Source organism: Zosterops lateralis (genome assembly GCF_965231275.1).
Source record: "Zosterops lateralis genome assembly, chromosome: 3".
NCBI lineage: Eukaryota > Metazoa > Chordata > Aves > Passeriformes > Zosteropidae > Zosterops > Zosterops lateralis.
The window spans coordinates 22,562,722-22,582,884 of NC_139764.1; the positions used below are offsets into that span (position 1 = coordinate 22,562,722).

Here is a 20,163-nt window from a genome sequence, read left to right on the forward strand (position 1 = left end):
AAGAAATAGCAGTGATTTGTTGGTTTAGTTGCTCTGTACAAGGTTTGAGTGACTCTGTCCTGAGAAAATGGCAGGGCAAAAATGGCTGCTAATAAAGAAAAGGCATGGGGGTGAATCCTTCCCTGTTTTATAAAAACAGAAGATGTTTCAGCCAGGGTGGTTTAAAAGAAATATGCAAGCCAGGTGCCTGCTCCAGCTGTCTGCCTTTCTTTCTGGTTCTCACCATATGTGTCTCTGCTCTTGGGTTGCCTTCCTTTCCAGTCACTGCCTGTCTGGGGGTGGAACAGTAGCTAAAATCGAATGTCAATTTACTAGGTCAGATGTGAACTTCTACATCAAATACAGATATATCTGAGCTTGTATCCCTGTGTTGCCTTTATAGTGTAGGAAGAGAAGTAGGAACTACAGGATGTAGCTGAATATGTATCTCAAATAGTTGTCTTTTCAAAAAACTTCCCTCACCGTAGCAAGAGTAAAAGTTAGGTGGCTCACAATGACATTAAAAGTTAGGTGAGATTAGTTTCTCTCCATGTTTCATTTCTGTCTTTTTTGGGGATCCTCCCTCTTAAGCAATGTGTCCCAGCCAGGAGTCTAATCCAGCACATGACATATTTACAGCTTCCTTCATGTTTCAGAACTAAAATTCAGTCAATAATTCTGCTGCTGTACCCAGCTTAAATGTGTTATGAGCTATAGCATGAGTAGGTTCTCTTAGACCATAGCACAAAACATATTCAGCTGGAGATTGGGCTGCTCTGTTTCTTCTCCAAGTTGTTGATCTCACCCAAGGGTTGATCTCATGTTTTCTTCAGTCACTGGATGAAGTAGTTAAAAAGGGAATCAGAACCTGGCCTCGCAGGTAATTGCAGTCACGAGTTCTAAAGACTGACATTGTTGGATTGAGGTGAGAATGGAAAACCCATTGAAGCAACTGTAGCTACGGGCATGTGCCAGCTCCATGTGTCAGATGGAGCTTGCTGGCACAGATCTTGACAGGGAGATGTAGCAGCAGGATGCACCTGGCAGTATCAGGAAGGAAGAACTTTTGTCAGCATGAGAAGACTTTAATCACAGCTAGCAGAAGAATGGGGAGTGGCAAACTGCCAACAACAGTGTGGATATCCCAGCCCCTGTCAGTAACTCGGCTGAGATGGAGCCCAGTGTGGCAGAGGGATGGGCAGCATGTGAGCAGGGATCCTTGGCTCGATGTCAGGCTGATCTCTATCTGAATTCCCTTTTGCAGACCCAGAGTAACAAACGGCAGAAGCAGATGTGTTTCAAAGGCGAGCGTGTGATGTGGATCCAGCCCACAACTCTCAATGAACTGGTCGCTCTCAAATCCCAGTACCCCAATGCCAAACTTGTTGTGGGGAACACAGAAGTGGGTAAGAGAAGGAGCTGATGCTTATTATGAACAGTCGGAAAACCTTCCATTAAGTTTTTGTGAGAACAGTGCGAATGGAAACCTCTTTCATGTCATTCCTTTTAAAAAGCTATTTATTTTCAAGTTGTATGTTTGAATAGATTTTCTTCTCAGGTAGATAAATCTCACAGTGAATGTTTTTCTCCATTCTTTGCTGTGTCAGGTGAAAAAAATGCTAATCCAGATCTCCAAGCCTTTGTGCTATTTTGCAGAATTTTGAGAAGAGGGGAGTAGTGCAGCATAAAATGTTCCCATAAACAAATGAAATCAGTTGTGAAAGCTGCATTTTGAAATACTTTTTAGTGAGAAGACTCTCAAGACTTGAAGTTTTACTGCCTTCTCACACCAAATGGATACCTAGGAAAATTCAGACATATTTAGTAGTTCTGCTGTCTTTGCAATTGGGTCATGAAATAATCACTAAATGTTGTAGGGTTTATTGTATTACTTTTTCTTCCCTGAAGCATTATGTGCAACCGTAGCCATGTCACACAAGTACCAAACAGTGTCTTTTCCTTAAGGTATCGAGATGAGATTAAAGAACCTGCTGTATCCAGTGATAATAGCACCAGCATGGATCCCTGAAATGAATGCTGTTCAGCACACTGAAACAGGTGAGCAAAAAAGAGGCAGAACACTTGCGAGGTGAGTGAGGACTCCATGGAATAATAAAGAGGGTGTGAAGGAAAATCCCCAGATTAAAGTTTGTTTTCTGTATGCATTGTACCTTTCCCATGCAGGAAATCACGTGAGTGATATGTAAAAAAGTGAGCTGGGAATGTTTAGCTTAGAGAAAAGGAGGTTCAGGGGTGACCTTATCACTTTCTACAACTCCCTGAAAGGAGGGTGTAGCAAGGTGGGGGTCAGTCACTTCTCCCAGGTAACAAGTGACAGGACAATAGGAAACTGCCTCAAGCTGTGCCAGATGATGTTCAGATTGACATCAGGAAGAATTTCTTCACGTGAAAACATGGTCTAGCACTGGACTGGGCTGCCCATGGAGGTAGTGGAGTCAACACCCCTGGAAGTGTTCAAGAAATGACTGGACATGACTTTTACTGCTGTGGTTTAGCTGATGTGGTGGTGTTCAGTCAGAGGCTGGACTCAGTGATCTTTGGAGGTCTTTTCCAACCTTAACAATTCTATTATTCTATTGCCCTTAGCTTTGTGATGGAAATGGGTCAGTCTCACAAATAGAACTACCTAGGACAATTTAGTGCATGTGGCCCAATGTCTGGTAGGATATTTAAAGTGTGGGAACTGGAAAGGAGTTGGAGTTCACTCCTCAAAGGACAAACTAATACTTATAGGAGGCCAATATTTTTAATAATACACTGATGGAAAAGGGTGGTGTGTTGCTGTCATGTGGGAGACAGCACCAGCATGAGCTGTGCTTTGAAGGTGAATTTTTTTCTGAGGGTGTGATGTTTACATGCAGTGATTTTAAATAGTCTGGTGTAACTGAAGGTCAAATTGAACTCGGTGTATCTAAGCTTTGCAGACACAGTAACTATCCTACTGTACCTCAAAGTTTTGGAGAATGATAATTCTTTCCCTTTGTTTGTTTACAGGGGTCACCATTGGTGCTGCCTGTACCCTGAAGTCAGTAGAGGAGGTGATGAGAAAAGCGGTGGCAGACCTTCCTGCACACAAAACAGAGATCTTCCAGGCTGTCCTGGAGCAGCTGCGCTGGTTTGCAGGGCCACAGATCAGGAATGTCGCTGTAAGTGATTCGGGAGCACCAGGGGCTGTAGTTGAAACCTCAGTCTGAGGAGCTGCCCAGCTTCAGTGTTGGTATGCCCTGTGCATCTCACACGAGAATGTTTGCAGACCTTGGGAAAGAAACCAGGATACAATAATCGACCCTGGAAGGTGGTAGGGTCTCAGCTGATGTCTGTGCTGCACTGATATCAGACATTTAGCAAGCAAGGGAAACATGGCAGTTGTCCAGGTCTTCCATTGCTGTTATCACCAAGTGGGGGGAACTGTAGTGATACTTGACTAATTTAACAAAAAAGGTATTTAGAGTGCTGGACAAACTTCAAAGAAGCAGGTGTGTGTATTATTGCCATAACAACTTGGGCAGTCATAGTGTTAGTGTATCAGATCTGACAAAACTTCCTCTAGTTTTAAAGGGGAAGGTGCGTTCAAACTCCATGTGTTCTAAGAAAAAAATATCAAGCAATCAGTTAAACCAGCCTACCAAATAAGAACTTTTATTCCATGAGATACTGTTCCATACATTTGTTTTGGAGCCAAAAACCTTGGTTTCTGATTGTTACTGATAAGATCCTTTTTAGTTTCATGGATCCTTTCTTAATAGCAGGTACAGTGATTTGGCATGGTTGTGCATATGAAGTTTGAGCATAAAGTAGTTTTGATGCATTAACAAAACACTGTTCTAAATCTGTTTCAGGCAAATGTTAATATTGCCTGAGACAGCATCTGATTTCATAGGGTTTGGGTTTTTCCAATTAATTAAAGGTCAAAAAATTGCTTAGATTTTTAATATTTATCTGATGCATTATTTTCATTCTAGGCTATTGGTGGGAACATAATGACAGCAAGCCCAATTTCTGACTTAAATCCTGTGTTAATGGCAAGTGGAAGCAAACTGACTTTGGTATCAAAAGGTAAGTTACATTTCCCTGTGGCACTGAGGGGAGTGGGATAGTCAGCAGTCCTCTGCCATGGATTGTTAGGTCAGGCCAGAACTTGAAAGTGGAAATTAACATTATTAGTCTGAGTTTTCAGTGTTTTCACACTTCTTGAGACTAAAGTCCTAAAGCTAGACCTGAGGTTGGCTTCCTAAAGAATTTTGAACTTCTGTGCCAGATAGTCTCTGGTACTGTGTATAATAGGCATGAAATAGTTTTTGTCACTATCATGCTTTAATCCTTCTGATTTATTCAGATAAAGACTGAAACTTGTTTATTTTTTTTAAGAAGAAAGCCAAGCATCTCAGTTTTTATTTGTTCTTGGGAATTTTTTTAAAAATAGAATCCTTGAAGTAAGTGGACTGTCTGATCAGTGGACTGAGTGCTGGTTTGTGTGCAGGGTATGGAAAGGAGAAAGAGGGAAATTTCATTAGAGCATTGGAAACTGGCTCACCTGGAAGCTAAGCTTTAATTAGATAGAGAGGGAAGGAGGTCTCTGATCAGTTCCTGTGCAACAAAAATTTAATATGTAGGCAGAAGCTGTCATAGATTCCCTAAATACCATAGTAAATCTGAGAAAGATTTTCCTGATTTGGTGAAAGAGAGTGGAAAAATGAAATCAGATATATCAAGAGTGATTTGTGTGGTTTGAAGGCTTTTCCACACATACTGTTGACATTCTTCATTTATTCACCATTGGTGTCCCTTTGCTCCACAGAGGGCAAAAGGACTGTCACGATGGATGAGAAGTTTTTCACTGGCTACAGAAAGACAATAGTTAAGCCTGAAGAAATACTTCTCTCTGTCGAAATACCCTACAGCAAAAAGGTAAGTTTGTAAGAAAAACACTGATTGTGGAGATAAAATGCTGTTATTTGAGTGTTGTTTTCAAAGTTAGGCACTTTTTTCTGACTGTCCCCCAAATGCTTATGTAGTCCCAAGTGGATGAGGAAGCAAATGAATTATTTGGAGAAAATCCAGTTGCACACTGTTTTTTGCAAGCAAAGGGAGCAGGGCTCTGTGATAAATATGGTAAACCCAAGAATTTTTCTAGTGCAAGGAAGAGAAATTTCACTTTATTATCTGAAGCTTTTTGAGTGCATTTGGTAATGGTGAAGTGTCACAGTGATGTTCCCAGAGGTAGAAGTTCTGCTTGAAAAGTAGAACAGAAAAGATTTTAGCAATTTCTGATGTAGAGTGAAGGTAATGTGCCAAAGATTCTCGCTTAATTTCTGTGAGCCTAAATGGGAAAAGAAATGGGGAGAAGTCTGTATGGATAAAAGGGAAGCTCAGTTTCTACATTCTTGTCTTGCAAGATGTAAACCACAAGGACTGACAGGACATTTTGTCCATGTGGACTTCCCACTTCAAATGAGCCTGCACAACTTGCTTCTAACGGAACAATGAGTGCTTCTCTGCTGTAGCAGCATAAACTACAACTGATTCAGTGTCTAAGAAGTAAAACTCCGCTTTTTCCTTTAGGGCTGAGAACATCGCACTGTAATTTTATTGTGAAGGTACTTACCTTCTTAGGGCTTGTGGCTCTAAGTCATAGGATGCAAGGATTTGCAGTGTGGTGATAAATTTTCTTTATAAATGAAAAACACCAATTTACTTGAAATGCCATTGTATTATGGGAGAGAACTAATAAATCCCTTGTCTAGCCTCTCTAATTTTTCTATTTAACTACTAAAGGAACAAAATTATTTTAATTATGGTGGTTTTTCCATCTATTTCTGAGGGGTCCTTCTTTGGTCTTGTGATAAAAACATTACTTTTTGCCAAAATGAGAAACACGCTTGAGGTTACCAATGGAAAGAGACAGTCTCATGGCAATTTCACAAAAAAAAATGTTTTCAAGCAGGGGCAGTGGCTTCAGCCCTAGGTTACATGCAGCTCGTTGATCTGATAAACTGAAACAACTTTTGAACTCTCAACTTCACGGTTTCTTGGCTGATCTTTGCTCACGAATAAGGAGGCTGAAGTTCTTCAGGGCATGTCTGAAGGTGCTGGCATGAATGCTGTCGCAGGCAAAGTTTTCAGCAACTCTGATATCCTCATGAATGAAAGCAGGGGTGTTTTGGCACATAGCTAGGTAGAATTTTTTTGTTTATCTTTGTTTGAAACTGATGTTATGCCTTGCATTCGTGTAACTTGTGCCACTAAGGGTAAGACTGGCCAAACTACAGAAAGAATTAACATGCTCTGTTGTTTAGCAGGAGACCCAGGCAGGCATGTGATGTGATGGTTCACTTACCTATGCTCCTAGTGAGGAAAGGTCATGAGTTCCTTTCCCCTCCCACAAGACTCTGAATGAAGAAAATTAAGGTGTCTTGTGAGGAGTGAAGGCAATATTGCTCTCTTGTTGCAATCGTGTTATTGGAAATCTTTTGCTTATACAGTAAGATAAGAGGCTGCTTTTTCTCCTCTTTGAAAGCTAATTGTTTTAACAAGCACAGTGGCAGAATGTCCTCATTGGAAGGATGCTATTGATGCTCCTCTGCTATTATCTGCTGGTTGCTGAGTAATTATATGAATTCAGGAAATGAAGCACACCCTTCATTTATATTTCCAGTAACAAGTCCTTGATGCACAAAAGGGACCTCTTGTGAAACTGTTGTCATTGTCAACAGGAGAGAAATTGTTCTATGCAATAATGAAAGAATTGCTGTCCACTTCAGATTAGAAGTAATTAATGAAGCAGGCTGCTGTGCTGTGTGGAGTCACTTGGCTGAGCTATTAAAGAAACTAGTCAGAAAACTCTGCAGAAGGGCAGTGCAAAGACATCAGATCTGATTCCTCTCTTAGTCTGCGGGGTGCCTGAGCACCAATTTGTCCTCACCTGCAGTGCAGGCAAGAGGACTGAGCATGCTGTGACTCCAGGGTGTCACCATTACATGGTGCATCCTGCTAGAGTGTTAATCTCATATTTACAGCCACTCTTCATAAGAGAGCTGCTGAGTTTTGTGCACTGTAGTTGCTGGTGCATTTACAAGAATTTCCTCGCTCTGTGGAGAATGGATAGTAACTGAGAATTCTATTTCCAGTAACAGATTAAATTTTCTTTTATTAGTTAGTCTGGTCTACTCTAAAACTAAGAGACATTTGTGATGACTGATTTCAGCTCTTGCAGATTTCAAAGACTTCTGAAGGGAAGGGATTTAGGATACTGATTAGACTTCCAGCTTAGCAGCCTGGGAGGAAGAAAAACTTGCTGAGAAATTAATTTTGTTTATGCACAAACAATATGTCTTGGTTCTTCCTCTTGAAATATAGAAAAATGTGACAGATATGAGCAGATCTCTGTCAAAGCTTGTTTCCCACAGTCTCAGGCTTGATAACAACCACTAAACTGATACATTAGAATTAATCATTGAATTATGGGAAAATACGCAGTGCTGCCTGAACAAACATGTCCTGCTTGGCCCTGCACAATGAATCAACCAGATGCTGTTCCCTGGAATAGCTCATGCACACAGAGATAGGTAAACAGCTTCTCCAGACTCCAAAGCATGCCAAGGTAGAGAATAAAGAAATATTTTTCTGTGTTCCAGGGTGAATACTTCTCAGCTTTCAAGCAGGCTTCCCGTCGTGAGGATGACATTGCTATTGTGACCTGTGGGATGAGAGTCCTCTTCCAAGAGGGCACAAGCAGAGTGGAGGAGATAAAACTAAGCTATGGAGGAATGGCTCCTACCACTGTCCTGGCACTAAAAACTTGCAAAGAACTCACTGGCAGGTAGGGATTTTTCTGTGATAAAAAGACTGTCTAATGGAACTGTGCTGATTTTTACAGGAGCAGTTTAAATATCTAGAACACCCTAAATCCTCTCTAAAAGTACATCAAAGGAGAAAGGGGAAGAAATATAGTTATGTTTCTGCAGCAGCGTGTTTTGTGTAATGCCTTGCTTCCTCCAATATACCTTACCCTCAAAGATCCATGTCATTTTCTCATTCAGAGAGCCATTTTCTTGCCAAATTCACTCATCAGTTGGACAGAAGCTGGATGTGGTCATGACTAATAAAACTGTGTTCATTTCAAATTGGACAGAAAGATCAGTGCTTTTACCATGTAATAGCTTTGCCATATCTTTAGGAAAGGTAACATGAGCCCAAGATGAGAGCAAAGCACATGCTAGGAGCAGATAGAACTGATGGCTATCGCTTGACCGTTTGTGAGAACAGCATGAAGCTGTGTCAGGGGAGGTTTAGGTTGGATATCAGGGAAAAGATTCTTTACCCAGAGGGTGGCTGGGCACTGGAACAGGCTCTTCAGGGCAGTGGTCTCAGCACCAAGCCTGACAGAGCTAAAAAAGTGTTTGGACAATGCTCTCAGGCACATGGAGTGACCCTTGGGGTGTTCTGTGCAAAGCCAGGAGCTGGACCCGATGATCCTGATGGGCTCCTTCCAGTTCAGCATATTTTGTGATTCTCAGAAGTGTTAGTCTGCCCTGGTGAATTTAGATCTGAACAAGGCCTGTCACTCTGTTCCCTTGCAGAGACTGGAATGAGAAGCTGCTGCAGGACGCCTGCCGCTTGCTGTCGGGTGAGATGGATCTGTCTCCTTCTGCTCCTGGCGGCATGGTGGATTTCCGACGCACACTCACCCTCAGCTTCTTCTTCAAGTTCTACTTGACAGTCCTGCAGAAACTGAGCAAGAGTGGCACTGTGAGTGCTCCTTGGGAAGGCAGATTTGGGGAAGGAGAATGTCTTTGTGCTGCCTTGGTGGGGAAGGCATGGGGAGGGTTCAGATTTGAGCAGAGTCCCATCTGATAACAAAATCCATGCTGCAATAGCTGTCAGAGCTACTCTACTGCTTGCATAACAGGGACTTGTGTATCTTCCCACTTGCTTCCTCATGGCATCCTCACCTTGTGGTGGAAGGGTGTAGCTCTGTGGGTTCATAGATGGTTTCTGGACTTCTCTCATTTGCTGCATTACAAGTGGTCTTGTGGCTCAGTGGTTATTCTTGGCACAGAGCCTGAGCCTTGTTTGCCTTTAACTCAGTAGATTATGGATTACCTTAGGTGGGAGATGGAGAATGGAAAATATCCTGAGCTACTAGGGAAAGTGAGAAAGGAATTGGAAGGGAAGGTGATTTTCTTGAATATGTCTCTGGCAGAAAACTATGTGTGAGCCCGTCCCTTCAAACTACCTCAGTGCTACAGAGTTGTTTCACAAAGATCCCATTGCAAATGCCCAGCTCTTCCAAGTAAGTAGCAGCTTTCCCAAGTAAGTAGCAATGTCAACATGACATAGATGCAAGCTTTTCTGTAGCTCAAACTGTGCTTCTTATATTCTTCTTGTCTCCCTGAGTATGGTCATCACATAAACTTTTAGAATGCCATGCGTGAAGCTTGTGTTTGGGTCTCAATCTTTTCCTCACTTTAGGATACTATTCTTTCCTATCATTTCACAAGACTGTTGTTGAAAGCTTTATAAAAACACTTTTCCTCCTGTAGCCAGCTCTGTATCCAAGCTGAAATTCCCCTTCTGCTTTCCCCAGCCTGCCTTTCTTGGCATCTCTCAGGCTTCACACTTGGGATGTATCCTCTTTCTTATTTCTCCGTTAGTGACCCATTCTCTTCAGCTTTGAGAGTAGAATCCAGTTTCAGAACTTGAACCTTCTTATGCAAGATGTGAAACCAAACCCTTCCCATCCACAGCGATTTCAAAACTCAAACTCCTTTCACTTCATTCCCTCCAGCTCCCTTCTGTGTAGCCATAACTTGTGGCATCTTGTTTACCTTCCTTTCACACAGGACTGAGCCCCCATCCCCTTCCCCCTTCACTAGAATGTCTCACTATGCCTTTTGCTCTCCCATCAATGCTTCCATCCCCTTCCACCCAAGCCTGTAGTCATCAGCCATGTGTTTTACTCCAGGAAGTGCCCAAGGGGCAGGCTGTGGAAGATATGGTGGGCAGGCCTCTGGTGCATGTTTCAGCAGCCAAACAAGCCAGTGGAGAAGCTGTGTACTGCGATGACATCCCTCACTACGAGAACGAGCTGTACCTAACGCTGGTGACCAGCACTAAGGCCCACGCTAAGATCCTGTAAGTGTTGCTTCTGAGTTCCAAATGTTGGAAGCATCCAGTGCCTTGTGGCTTAGAAAACATCAATCTGTCAGGGTGTGGGTGAGGGAAAGGGTTTTGCTTAGGCGGGAGCTCCAGTTCCTTGCACATTGTTACATGGAGGCGAGCTGTGTGTGTGACAACTGCCTTGCAAGTCTGCGTCAGTGGGAATGTGAGGGAACCAAACCAAACTTTGGACTTTGATGAAGCACAAAAGCCTTCAGCTTAGGCCAAACTTTTTGCATTTCCCATCTCTTATACTCAGGCATGGAGAATTAAAAAGGAGCAGGGTAGGAGAGCACCACAGAGGCTGAGATGTCATTTCAATCACTCACTGGAGCATGCAGCTTGAAGATTCTCTTTTGATCTGCCTGAAAAATTAGGTTGTACGATGCAGTTCTACCAGCTCTCCTGCTGGTGAGTCAGCTGTGTCCACTGGCTTTTGCCTTGCATGGTGCTTGCCTGCGCTGGCTGTGATCAAGCCTTCTGCACAAAAGTAATTTGTGAATTAGCTTCAGCTATGAGGTGTAGCCCTGTTTGTGCTTGGCTGTAGCAAGGTGGACAGGTCAGTATTTGGAAGTGCAGCTGTCTCAGAAAACATCTTGTCCATCCAGGGCATGACTGGTACCTAATTTATAACAATAGTGAATAACCAATTCCTAAAGGCCCATCCTGGCAGGTAATCCCATCTACGTTCTCATATGAATTTTAATGTTGTCCCATTGCAGGACTGGCTGTGCCCACAAACCCTAATTTTATTTATGTGGTGGTGGCTCAGCAGGCTCTCATCTGCCCTCAGCTGCTTTGATGTGGGACACTCTGTGTTACATTGGCTCGTGTCATCCTCAATGGGCTTGCAATGTTCTGTTCATTCCTTAGGCAATACTTCCTGCCTAGTTAGGCTTCCTGTCCAGAGCTTTCCCACTGTGGCATGGGCAGCACAATGGTCATGGATGCACAGATGTAGTAGTTGACTCCCAGGTTATGAAAGAAACTGCTCTGTCATCATAGTTAATTTTTAGGTGTTGCAATGTGCAATGCAGACACTTAAGTGTTGTTACTACTGCCAGGACAGATGGGGAGATAGAGAAGGCATCACATCCATGCTTGTGACCACAACATGCAGTGTTTTCTAGAAGCTGTTGTACGTATTTTCTTGAATTTATGTTGTGTACACATATTTCAGGCTGGGAGCCTGTAACATTCTATAGAGGAAGTAGTAGAATATTTAATCAGGGGACAAAAGTATCTCAACCTATGATTTTGGCAGTCAAAATATTGACTTTGAAAACTTCCACTTCATCCAAGTCAGATTTTGAGCACCAAGTGTAAATCAGACACCATCTGCCTCTGCATTTGTAACTAAGAGAGAGTGTTAGGGGGTTGTTTTTGAGCTACTGCTGCAGAAACACAGGAAAGAGAACTTTCCAAAGAAAAATAGCATTTTAAGTTCCTGCTGTCTAAGGGTTCATGTGGGAAAGTTAATTCATACATTTAATGTCTTTTTTAAAAGTCTGTGACTCTCTGGGATGTACTAACGTCTGCTTTCAGGCACAGTTTATATAAAAGTTTCTGGAATCTAAACAAGTTGCTGAAAAAAATTGCAGCAATTTACAGAAGGCAATAAATCATTCAGTCAGCAAAATGAAAGCCACAGCTCTTTTATTCACAACTGTTTCTCTGTAAAGCCAATGTACTGAATATTGCAAAAGGAACCTGAAAATCTTTTCTAATATGTTTTTACTAAGTTCTATATATAAAAATTAAATTATATTGCCTGTTTTTTTAGTTATTTTGTCACTGAGTTTTAAATCTATATATGATTGAAGCAGACAAGCATTTTGGTTAGCTGCTTCTTTTGCTGATTACCAATGAAAGCCTTTCATGAAGGTTTTTGTCTTTTTGAGCATCACTTCTTTTGCATCCTCTTAAAAACCCTGAAGCTTCCTTATGATTGATTCTCAGCAATTTCTCCCTAACTCACCCATGGCAGATAATACATGTCTGCACTAAAATTTCATTTTTATCCATAGACGGAGAATTCTTGCCTTCATGGCAAGAATCATGGCAGCTAGGAAGACAGTGGAGTCTTCCTGAAGTAGTAACACCAACTTGTCATCAAAGAATCTTTAGTACATGTGGCAGTTGGATCAAGTTCAGATATGTCTTAGGGAAAAGATGTATGACATAGTCCAAAGAAGCAGGCTGATGATCAGTCTCACAGTCAGGATTAACATTTTCATATAGATCCCAAATTATTTTATGTCTCTCATATATTATGCTTTCTGTCACAGTCACACGTGATGTTCACATGGCATAGCCAAACTTGAGGAAACCAGGCCTGAATTTGTATTGAAATCCCATAATCATTTACACAAAGAAAAATGAGAAATAACACTGTCTCTCCTTCTTTCCTTAGTTCTGTAGATGCATCTGAAGCTCAGAGTGTTCCTGGGTTTGTGTGTTTTGTCTCTGCCAAGGATGTTCCTGGCAGTAACATCACTGGCATCGCTAATGATGAGACTGTCTTCGCTAAGGATGTGGTATGTAGCTAAAAATAGCCTTTCTCAATCATGCTGCTCAGGAGATAACATTTCTACTACTGTCCAGTCAAGTCCTCTACCTTAAACAGAGGTAGTTCTAGCTGCACTGGGGTCAATAGAAATCTTGGTGCCAAATTCAGTAAGGCCCAAGTCCCTTTGCCCTGTGCCCCCTCCTGTGTGTTATCTGCACGATTCTCCTCTATGCTGCAGCCCCCTGGGACAAGCTCACTCGGTTGCTGTCCAGATTTGCTTGTGATTATTTTCACTAGGCTGATTTTTTATAGAGTGGTCTGAGCAAACTGCAGAGAAGGAATAGATAAAGAGAATTATCATGAGTCTCTTGTCACTGCAATCACACATCCCAAATGATGGTGGGTCCTAATCTTGCCTGTAGGTCACCTGTGTGGGTCATATCATCGGTGCAGTCCTTGCAGACACACAGGAACATTCCAGGAGAGCAGCTAAAGCTGTGAAGATTAAGTATGAAGAACTTAAACCTATTGTCACAATTCAGGTAAGATGGCTCAGTTCTGCATCTGCAGTTGGCTTGGGAGCCCCTGATGTCTAGTTCTGTTCTTACACCTGTGGTTACTTAACCCCACGTTTTGTTTGTGCTTGTGGGTGCAACAGGATGTGGATAGAAGGAATAAATTGTGTATTTAAATATAAAGAAGGTAGATCTTTGGTGCCCTGCTGATTTAGAGTACATTAACTTTTTTTGTGCTATTTAAAGCTGAAACAGACAAACCAAGCTCGGGGAGATAATATTGTGCTCAACAGAAATTTGTTTAAATGAACAAGGTTACCATGAGTTACATTCTTACCCACAGAGGCTTGCTCTTAATATTCTCTTGTGTGACCCTGCTGGCTTCATTGATATCCATTCCCTCTTCATTCTCTCATTTATAAGAAGTAATAATAAGGTGTGAAAATGTCTTTTCTAGCTCTGTCACTGCACTGCTTCTCTGAGATTTCTGCAGACCACTCATCTAGTTTCTAAGCTGGATGAAATTAAATTTCAGGAGTTCACTCCCTTCTGTGAACTGTATGGACACAGTCTTTAAATGGCTTTTCTCAAAGCTGAAGAAATTGATGTGCAGATGTGTGATCTTTTCATGCTTTTTTTATTTTTTTAACTAGAAAACTTGTTCACAAGATTTCCTTATGAGACAATAAAGCCAAATGATACTACACAACTTTCATTTCTAGAAATGAGACAGAAAAATGCATGAAGCCATTTTTAGTGGAGATTTAGAAACATAGGATTCTAATGAAATGTTTTTAATAGTATTTCATACCATGTGTTTTGTAATTTGAATTCTATTCACGCAACTAGAAAGAGTCTGTGCAGTGTCTTGTACAGGCATTGGTACTGTCATCTAAGGACAGATTTTGGGTTGTTTGCGTCATTTGTGGATTAACAAACAATGTGTGAGACCTTTGCCTTTTCTAAGGCTTCTAGTTGTTTATTCAACCAGGGAACATGGGAGTGGAGCCAAAAACGTGCTGGGGTGTTTTGGTTTTGTTGTTTGATATTTAGTTGGGGTATTTTTCATTATGGAAAGCTTCAGTTTTGGCAAAAGGAAAATGCCTTTGTTAAACTTCCCTTAGAAACATGATTGTGTATTAACTCAGAAGCAAACTTCTTATCTGAGAGATTTCACTTCCTCTTTCTCTCTTTCTCTTTTTAATTTTTTAAATTTTTTTTTCCTTTCCTCCCACTTTATGGGCTACAGACAAGAGTTAATATAAGTTGTAAGTTATAGCTCTGGTGGTTACAGGCCTTGAGGTTCTGGGTCCACAATGTAAAACAAATCACAAGGAGTACCTTAAGATTGTCCAATTATGGTGTTGGTTGTGAAATTGCTTTTTTGCCAAAAGTTATTTTGTATCGCTTTTAGTCAAGCCTCTTGGCTACTACCATGGAAAGTGTCTGATAAGTTCTTGTGCTTTTTATCTTGGATATTTCTTCTTCAGTTAGAGGAGGGTTTGATTTCATTCCACTTACACAAAAATGTCATTGTGTTGTTCTGTTTCCTAGGAAGCCATTGAGAAACAATCTTTCTTTAAGGATATAAAGAGGATTAATAAGGGAGATGTGAAGAAAGGATTTGAAGAATCTGATCACATTTTGGAAGGTGAGAATAAGCATTAATAATTCTTTTGAAATAGTATACTTGGTGACAAAAGAAGTCAAGCTCCTTTTTATGGATATGAGATACTGAGAGTAAGGCTTGCAGGACTAAATTAATTTCATATAAAGTTTCAGACTGGTATAGGAATTTTATTGTTTCTAACAGACCTGGATGCTCCCAGCTGTGCCCCCAGAAAACACTCTTCTTTCAATGAAATGACATATTTTTCTTGAGCAAATATTCTGAGCAAAAAAGTGGTTTTTTTCCTTCCTGAAATTTTTCCTTGTCCAGACATAGTCTGGTCTAAATCTTACAGACAGCAAATTTCCTTTAATTTGGTGTATGGCTGTATCTTAGGCAAATGGGACACAATGAACAGATCAGGGCCATGACTGAGAAAGGAGGTTGTTTCTGGCATTTAATTGTGTGCAGCATGACTGGAAATGGTACCCTCAGCACTGCCAGGTAAGATGTCCTGGGAAAGAGCCACATGCAGTGATAGAGAGTTGATTCCCAGTTAGATCACCTTGAGGCATTTTGGGTTTCTATTTTTGTTCTCCTGTTTCAAAGTTTGTAACCTTGTATTTTTTCTACTCAGCTAGTCTACACTTGATTTATTTTTATTCTTATCTCAGTGGTGTTATTGAGGCAGTCTTGAAAGGCACCAAATACTGCATCTTAAGGGATGCTGGATCAGTGGCATGGTGTGCAGGCTTACTTTTGGAATGCCAGCCACTTGTGTTTCAGAATGAAGATTTCTAGAAAGTAGAAAGGAAGTGTGGTTGGATTTTTTTATTGTGTTTTGTTGTTTTTTAAACATTGAACCAGAAGTGTCAGTTTTAGAATTAGTGATATCCCGTGCTGGGCAAAGCAAAGGGTTGTCAGTTAACATGTACAAAAGGCAGCAGATTGAAGATAACATGTGACGGGAGATAGCTTATAACACCAGAGATGTCCTTTTAATGGGACATTTCTTTCAATTTTCTAGGAGAGATGTACCTTGGTGGTCAGGAGCATTTCTACCTGGAAACCCACTGTACTTTGGCTGTGCCAAAGGGAGAAGATGGTGAGATGGAGCTCTTTGCGTCGACCCAAAACCCAATGAAGACACAGGTACTTCTCATTAACTTGATGCCTAAAAGGCATTCATTTCTCAGTTTCAGACTAGATGAATGGTTGTTTGATAGTTGCTCTTATTTTATTCTTCAACTGAAAAAAACACATAGGCCTGGAGTCGGGTATGGGATCTAAAGTCTTTATCCATCCTGCTGGAGTCCTGAATCTCCTTCCAGGTGACAGAGATGTTTCTCTTGGCAGCACATCTTTGTTAAGAGGGATTGCATGCTTAGCCCTTTCTGGAGAGGGTCCTAGCTGCTCAGGAGACACCATGCTTGAGTGACACATCTGAAAGAGAGGTGGTGAAACCACTGGCTGTGCACCAATTCTTCCATTCCATGAGAAAGGCTACTGGCACCATGGGGTGTCCTTGGCCTTGTTTGCTGGCTCACCAAGACTGTCCAAAGATCTCTCAATGAAGTGAGGGTGCTATGAATGTCAAACTCTGTGCTAAATGAGATCTTGTGTCTTAGTAACATCATCTCATGTCAGTCTTTTCCTGAATCTGTGCCTGTGTGCTGCAGCACTGTATCTTTTCCCCTTGGAGATCACATGTTGGGCTTCCCCCCAGACGTCAAATGCTGGGCTTATTGGCTCCAATTGCATCAAATCCAATTGCATCAAACCCAATATTTGCACTGTTGAAATGGTTGCAGGAAGGCAATGTGTTGGCATCTAGTTCTTAACACCAGCTGAGCTCCCTACATGTCCTGCTGTTTTGTTTATTTTTAGGAGTTTGCTGCTAATGCACTGGGAGTGCCTTCGAATCGGATTGTGGTTCGAGTGAAAAGAATGGGAGGAGGATTTGGAGGAAAAGAGACTAGGAGTACTATTTTGACATCTGTAGTGGCTGTTGCAGCCTTCAAGTAAGTTTGGGTGTAGGGAAAGGATTTTTTTTTCCCCTTCAGATTGTCCCAGGTTGCCTCTTTGTGGAGCACCATTTTTGCTGGAGCACTTTCAATCTCTCCATGTCTTCTTACTGTACAACTTATAGCAAGCTTGGGATTTCCCAGAGGAGGTGGCTAATGGGTTCTTAGCTGATACGAGGGATTGAACCTGCCCAGAGGAACTAAGTTTATGCAGGAATGTCAGCTTTTAATAGGAAAGGGGGGGAAAAAACTCTGTATTCTTTACTCCTTTGGTGCTTTCTTAAAACTCTTGTATCTCAAATTATTTGCCTCTCCCCCTCACTTCACCCCAAACATTTAACACTAGCCACATTTTTTTTTTTTGTTTAAGAGAATCTCTTCCTTGTTCAAAACTACTACACCAGTCTTGCAACATTATTTGTCTGCTCTTCTGCAAACTCCCTCTTCGGATTTTTCCCTAGGAATGATGGCAAGGCTTGGAACCCACACTTTTCAAACCCCTAAAAGCTCAGGGAATGAACCTAGGTTGCAACCCTTTATGAAGAGTAGATTGGAAATGTGCTCCTTTCCTGGTTTCTGGAGTTTTGCTGTGGGCTCATGTTTAACTGTGCAGGTTTTGGGTGAACGTGTCCTCTGAGATGACATTCCTGCCCTGCCTGTACCCTGCCCTTCCCAGTCCTGCCCTTGCTGGCAGTGCTAGAGGGATCTTGCAACACAGCAGCAGTTTGATACAATGCCTTTGGATGAGAACAGCGAAAATAAAACTCTGTTTTTAAATTGACTTCATTTTTTTCTGTTCTGAGCAAACAACCTGCTTTCTCTAATTAATCAGTAATATATTAGCATTCTTTTCTTCTCTTTATCTCTGCCAGCCAAACCACTGTTTGACATCCTGGAGGTTGCAAAATAACATCTATGACATTCACTAGATATTTGTACAACCTGAAGACAGCCACTCAGAAGGCAAAATTGTTAGAAAATTAAGAGCAAATCCTACTCTCCCCCTTGATAATAAATAAGCAAATAAAAAATAAGATCAAATCGAAGGCTAGTTAGTACTTTACTTCACATTATTATATAATTCCTATGGCATTGTCTCTTTCAAAGCCAACAGAGTGCCTTGAGGAATAATCTGGAAAACAGTGATTGCTCAGTTATTAGCATCTATCTCTAGAAGAAATTATCCTTTTTTTAAATACATGAGTCTTTGCAAGAATTTTCACAAACAGATCCCAGCTTTGGAGATGTTTATGTTTTTTACTCAGTCTTGCCATTTTCTTAAGAGTAAGATATGTAAACCAAGCAGTTTACCCTAAACTGCCCATTGGGACCCTGGAAACACAAAGAGAAGAGTCTTGTTCTGCAGGAACTCTATTGTGCACTTCAGGCTTTGCCTAAAAAACTGTGTTCTTTAACAGGACTGGCCGTGCAGTGAGGTGCATGCTGGATCGAGATGAGGACATGCTGATAAGTGGGGGCAGGCACCCCTTCCTGGGGAGATACAAGGTATGCATATACATGAGAAGAATCCATTGGTCTCAGTACTGTCCCCAGAGACATCAGGGATCAGTAAGAAATCGTGAAAAAAAATGTTTCACTGCTGATCTCCCCTGCTGCAAACAGGCCAGGTCAGATGGGCTGTAGCATGTTTTCTGTTAAAGTAATTTTGGCTTGGGTGGTTCCCTTCTTGTGACCTCAGCATTAATTATTCTGTCTTCCTTGCCACCAGGACTTTGTCCTTGCTGACAATCACATTGCTTTTGGAGACTCGCCTATTCCCGTAAAGCACCCTTTTCACAGCAATGCACTTTGTGAACTTCCTTTCTGCTTCAATCCCCCTCAAACTGCTGCTGCTTTCGAAAGCAGAATCTGTTAAGGAAATTATGGCTGTGATAAGTGGCCAGCATATAATTTGGAAGAGTTCTCTGAGGCAAGATAGGCACATGCACGAACCCTTTCCTGGGGAACTCCCTTGGCTGCTGGCTGTGCCTGCCCTATGCTTCACTGGGACAGTCAGCCCACTCTGCCTGTGTGAGATCCATTCAGTTTTTGGAGGCAAGCACAAAACAGAACATTTTGTAGAAAACTGATTACTGAGGAGACACTCTCTTGACAGGTTGGCTTCATGAAGAATGGGAAAGTCAAGAGTCTGGAGGTGTCATACTACAGCAATGGGGGCAACTCTGTAGACCTCTCTCATGGTGTAAGTAGAATTTTCTGATGGCTAATTAAGCAGAAGGTGAGTTTCTGTGCAACTTTCTGCTCTGCCTTCAGAGAGCTGTTGCCTACAGCACTGCTTGCACATGCAGCTCTTTGACATGACTGGAAACAGATTTTGAAGGGCTTTTGGAGCTTCTACAAATGCTCTGTGAGCCAACTGACCTGCCTTAGCGTGTGCCACATAATTCTTATGGATGCTGTAATAACTAAGGTTGAGCAAAGGGGTCAAAAATGTTTGCTTTGCATTACAGAGGGCTGTGATGGAAAAGTTGTTGCACAATGGAAAAGTTGTTGCACAATGCAAGGCGACTAATAGGTTCCCAGCACTGGGGAAGGATAGTTCCTTGGAAAAGGAAGCATCCCAGTCAATAGGCTGATCAGGGCAGGGTGCCTAAATCAACAAGCTTGTAAAGGAGTGGCTAAAGCCAACACTGTGCTCACAAGCAGTAAGGACAAAAAATGGGCCCAAGTTCTGAGTTTGTCTCCAAGAAGTTTTGCACTGATGAGTTAAAAATTCTCCTTTTCTGTCATATGAGTGACCAACTCAATAGCCTAGTGTCACTTATGTTTATTCTAGCTCACTTTCTCCCATCTCCCAAGTCTTGAATAATTTTCTGCAAAAATGGATTCTTTCCCATAGGAAAGAATTGCAAGAGCTCTCTACCAGAACCACATTTGATGCTGGTAATGTGGCTGGTGCTGGGCAGAGCAGAATGACAGGCAAGTGTCTTTGCATAAGCTGAAGGCCTGGTTGAGAGCACATCTGTGTAATTGTCTTTTGACAGTGTCTGAATCGGGACTGGAAAGTGCTCCCATGTACAAATAAGGTTGGGTTGTGTGCAGTGTCCTCTCTGTGCTGCTGCTGGAAGGGGAGTCTGGAAACACAAGCCAGAAAGAAGCTCTGCCTCTTTCCTGATGTGGACAATAAGTGGACAAAAATCTCAAATCTTGCAGTTCAGTAGTTACTGAAAATCTTTATTTCATATGTTTGCCCTTACTGCCATAGCCCTGTGCTGAGTCATTTGATATCAGAAAAACTTCTTTTCCAGTAACAGATTATTCAATATAATGAACAGAAAACTCTATTTCTTCCAGGCAGATAATGGGATTTACTAACAGTTTGACTCA

At 41.7% G+C, this 20,163-nt stretch overlaps 1 protein-coding gene across 1 annotated transcript in view; it reads left to right on the top strand.

Moving 5' to 3' along the window:
- XDH (xanthine dehydrogenase) overlaps positions 1 to 20,163 on the top strand; it is a 46,686-nt gene that overhangs the window by 16,085 nt on the left and 10,438 nt on the right. Inside the window, exons 10-25 of the mRNA XM_083856714.1 lie at positions 1,244 to 1,385; positions 1,945 to 2,037; positions 2,995 to 3,146; positions 3,963 to 4,056; positions 4,799 to 4,908; positions 7,635 to 7,819; positions 8,580 to 8,748; positions 9,203 to 9,292; positions 9,965 to 10,134; positions 12,572 to 12,695; positions 13,090 to 13,209; positions 14,737 to 14,833; positions 15,819 to 15,943; positions 16,679 to 16,812; positions 18,234 to 18,321; positions 18,932 to 19,018. Of these exons, the coding sequence (XP_083712840.1) occupies positions 1,244 to 1,385; positions 1,945 to 2,037; positions 2,995 to 3,146; positions 3,963 to 4,056; positions 4,799 to 4,908; positions 7,635 to 7,819; positions 8,580 to 8,748; positions 9,203 to 9,292; positions 9,965 to 10,134; positions 12,572 to 12,695; positions 13,090 to 13,209; positions 14,737 to 14,833; positions 15,819 to 15,943; positions 16,679 to 16,812; positions 18,234 to 18,321; positions 18,932 to 19,018 (1,980 nt within the window). The remainder of the gene's footprint in view (positions 1 to 1,243; positions 1,386 to 1,944; positions 2,038 to 2,994; positions 3,147 to 3,962; positions 4,057 to 4,798; positions 4,909 to 7,634; positions 7,820 to 8,579; positions 8,749 to 9,202; positions 9,293 to 9,964; positions 10,135 to 12,571; positions 12,696 to 13,089; positions 13,210 to 14,736; positions 14,834 to 15,818; positions 15,944 to 16,678; positions 16,813 to 18,233; positions 18,322 to 18,931; positions 19,019 to 20,163) is intronic.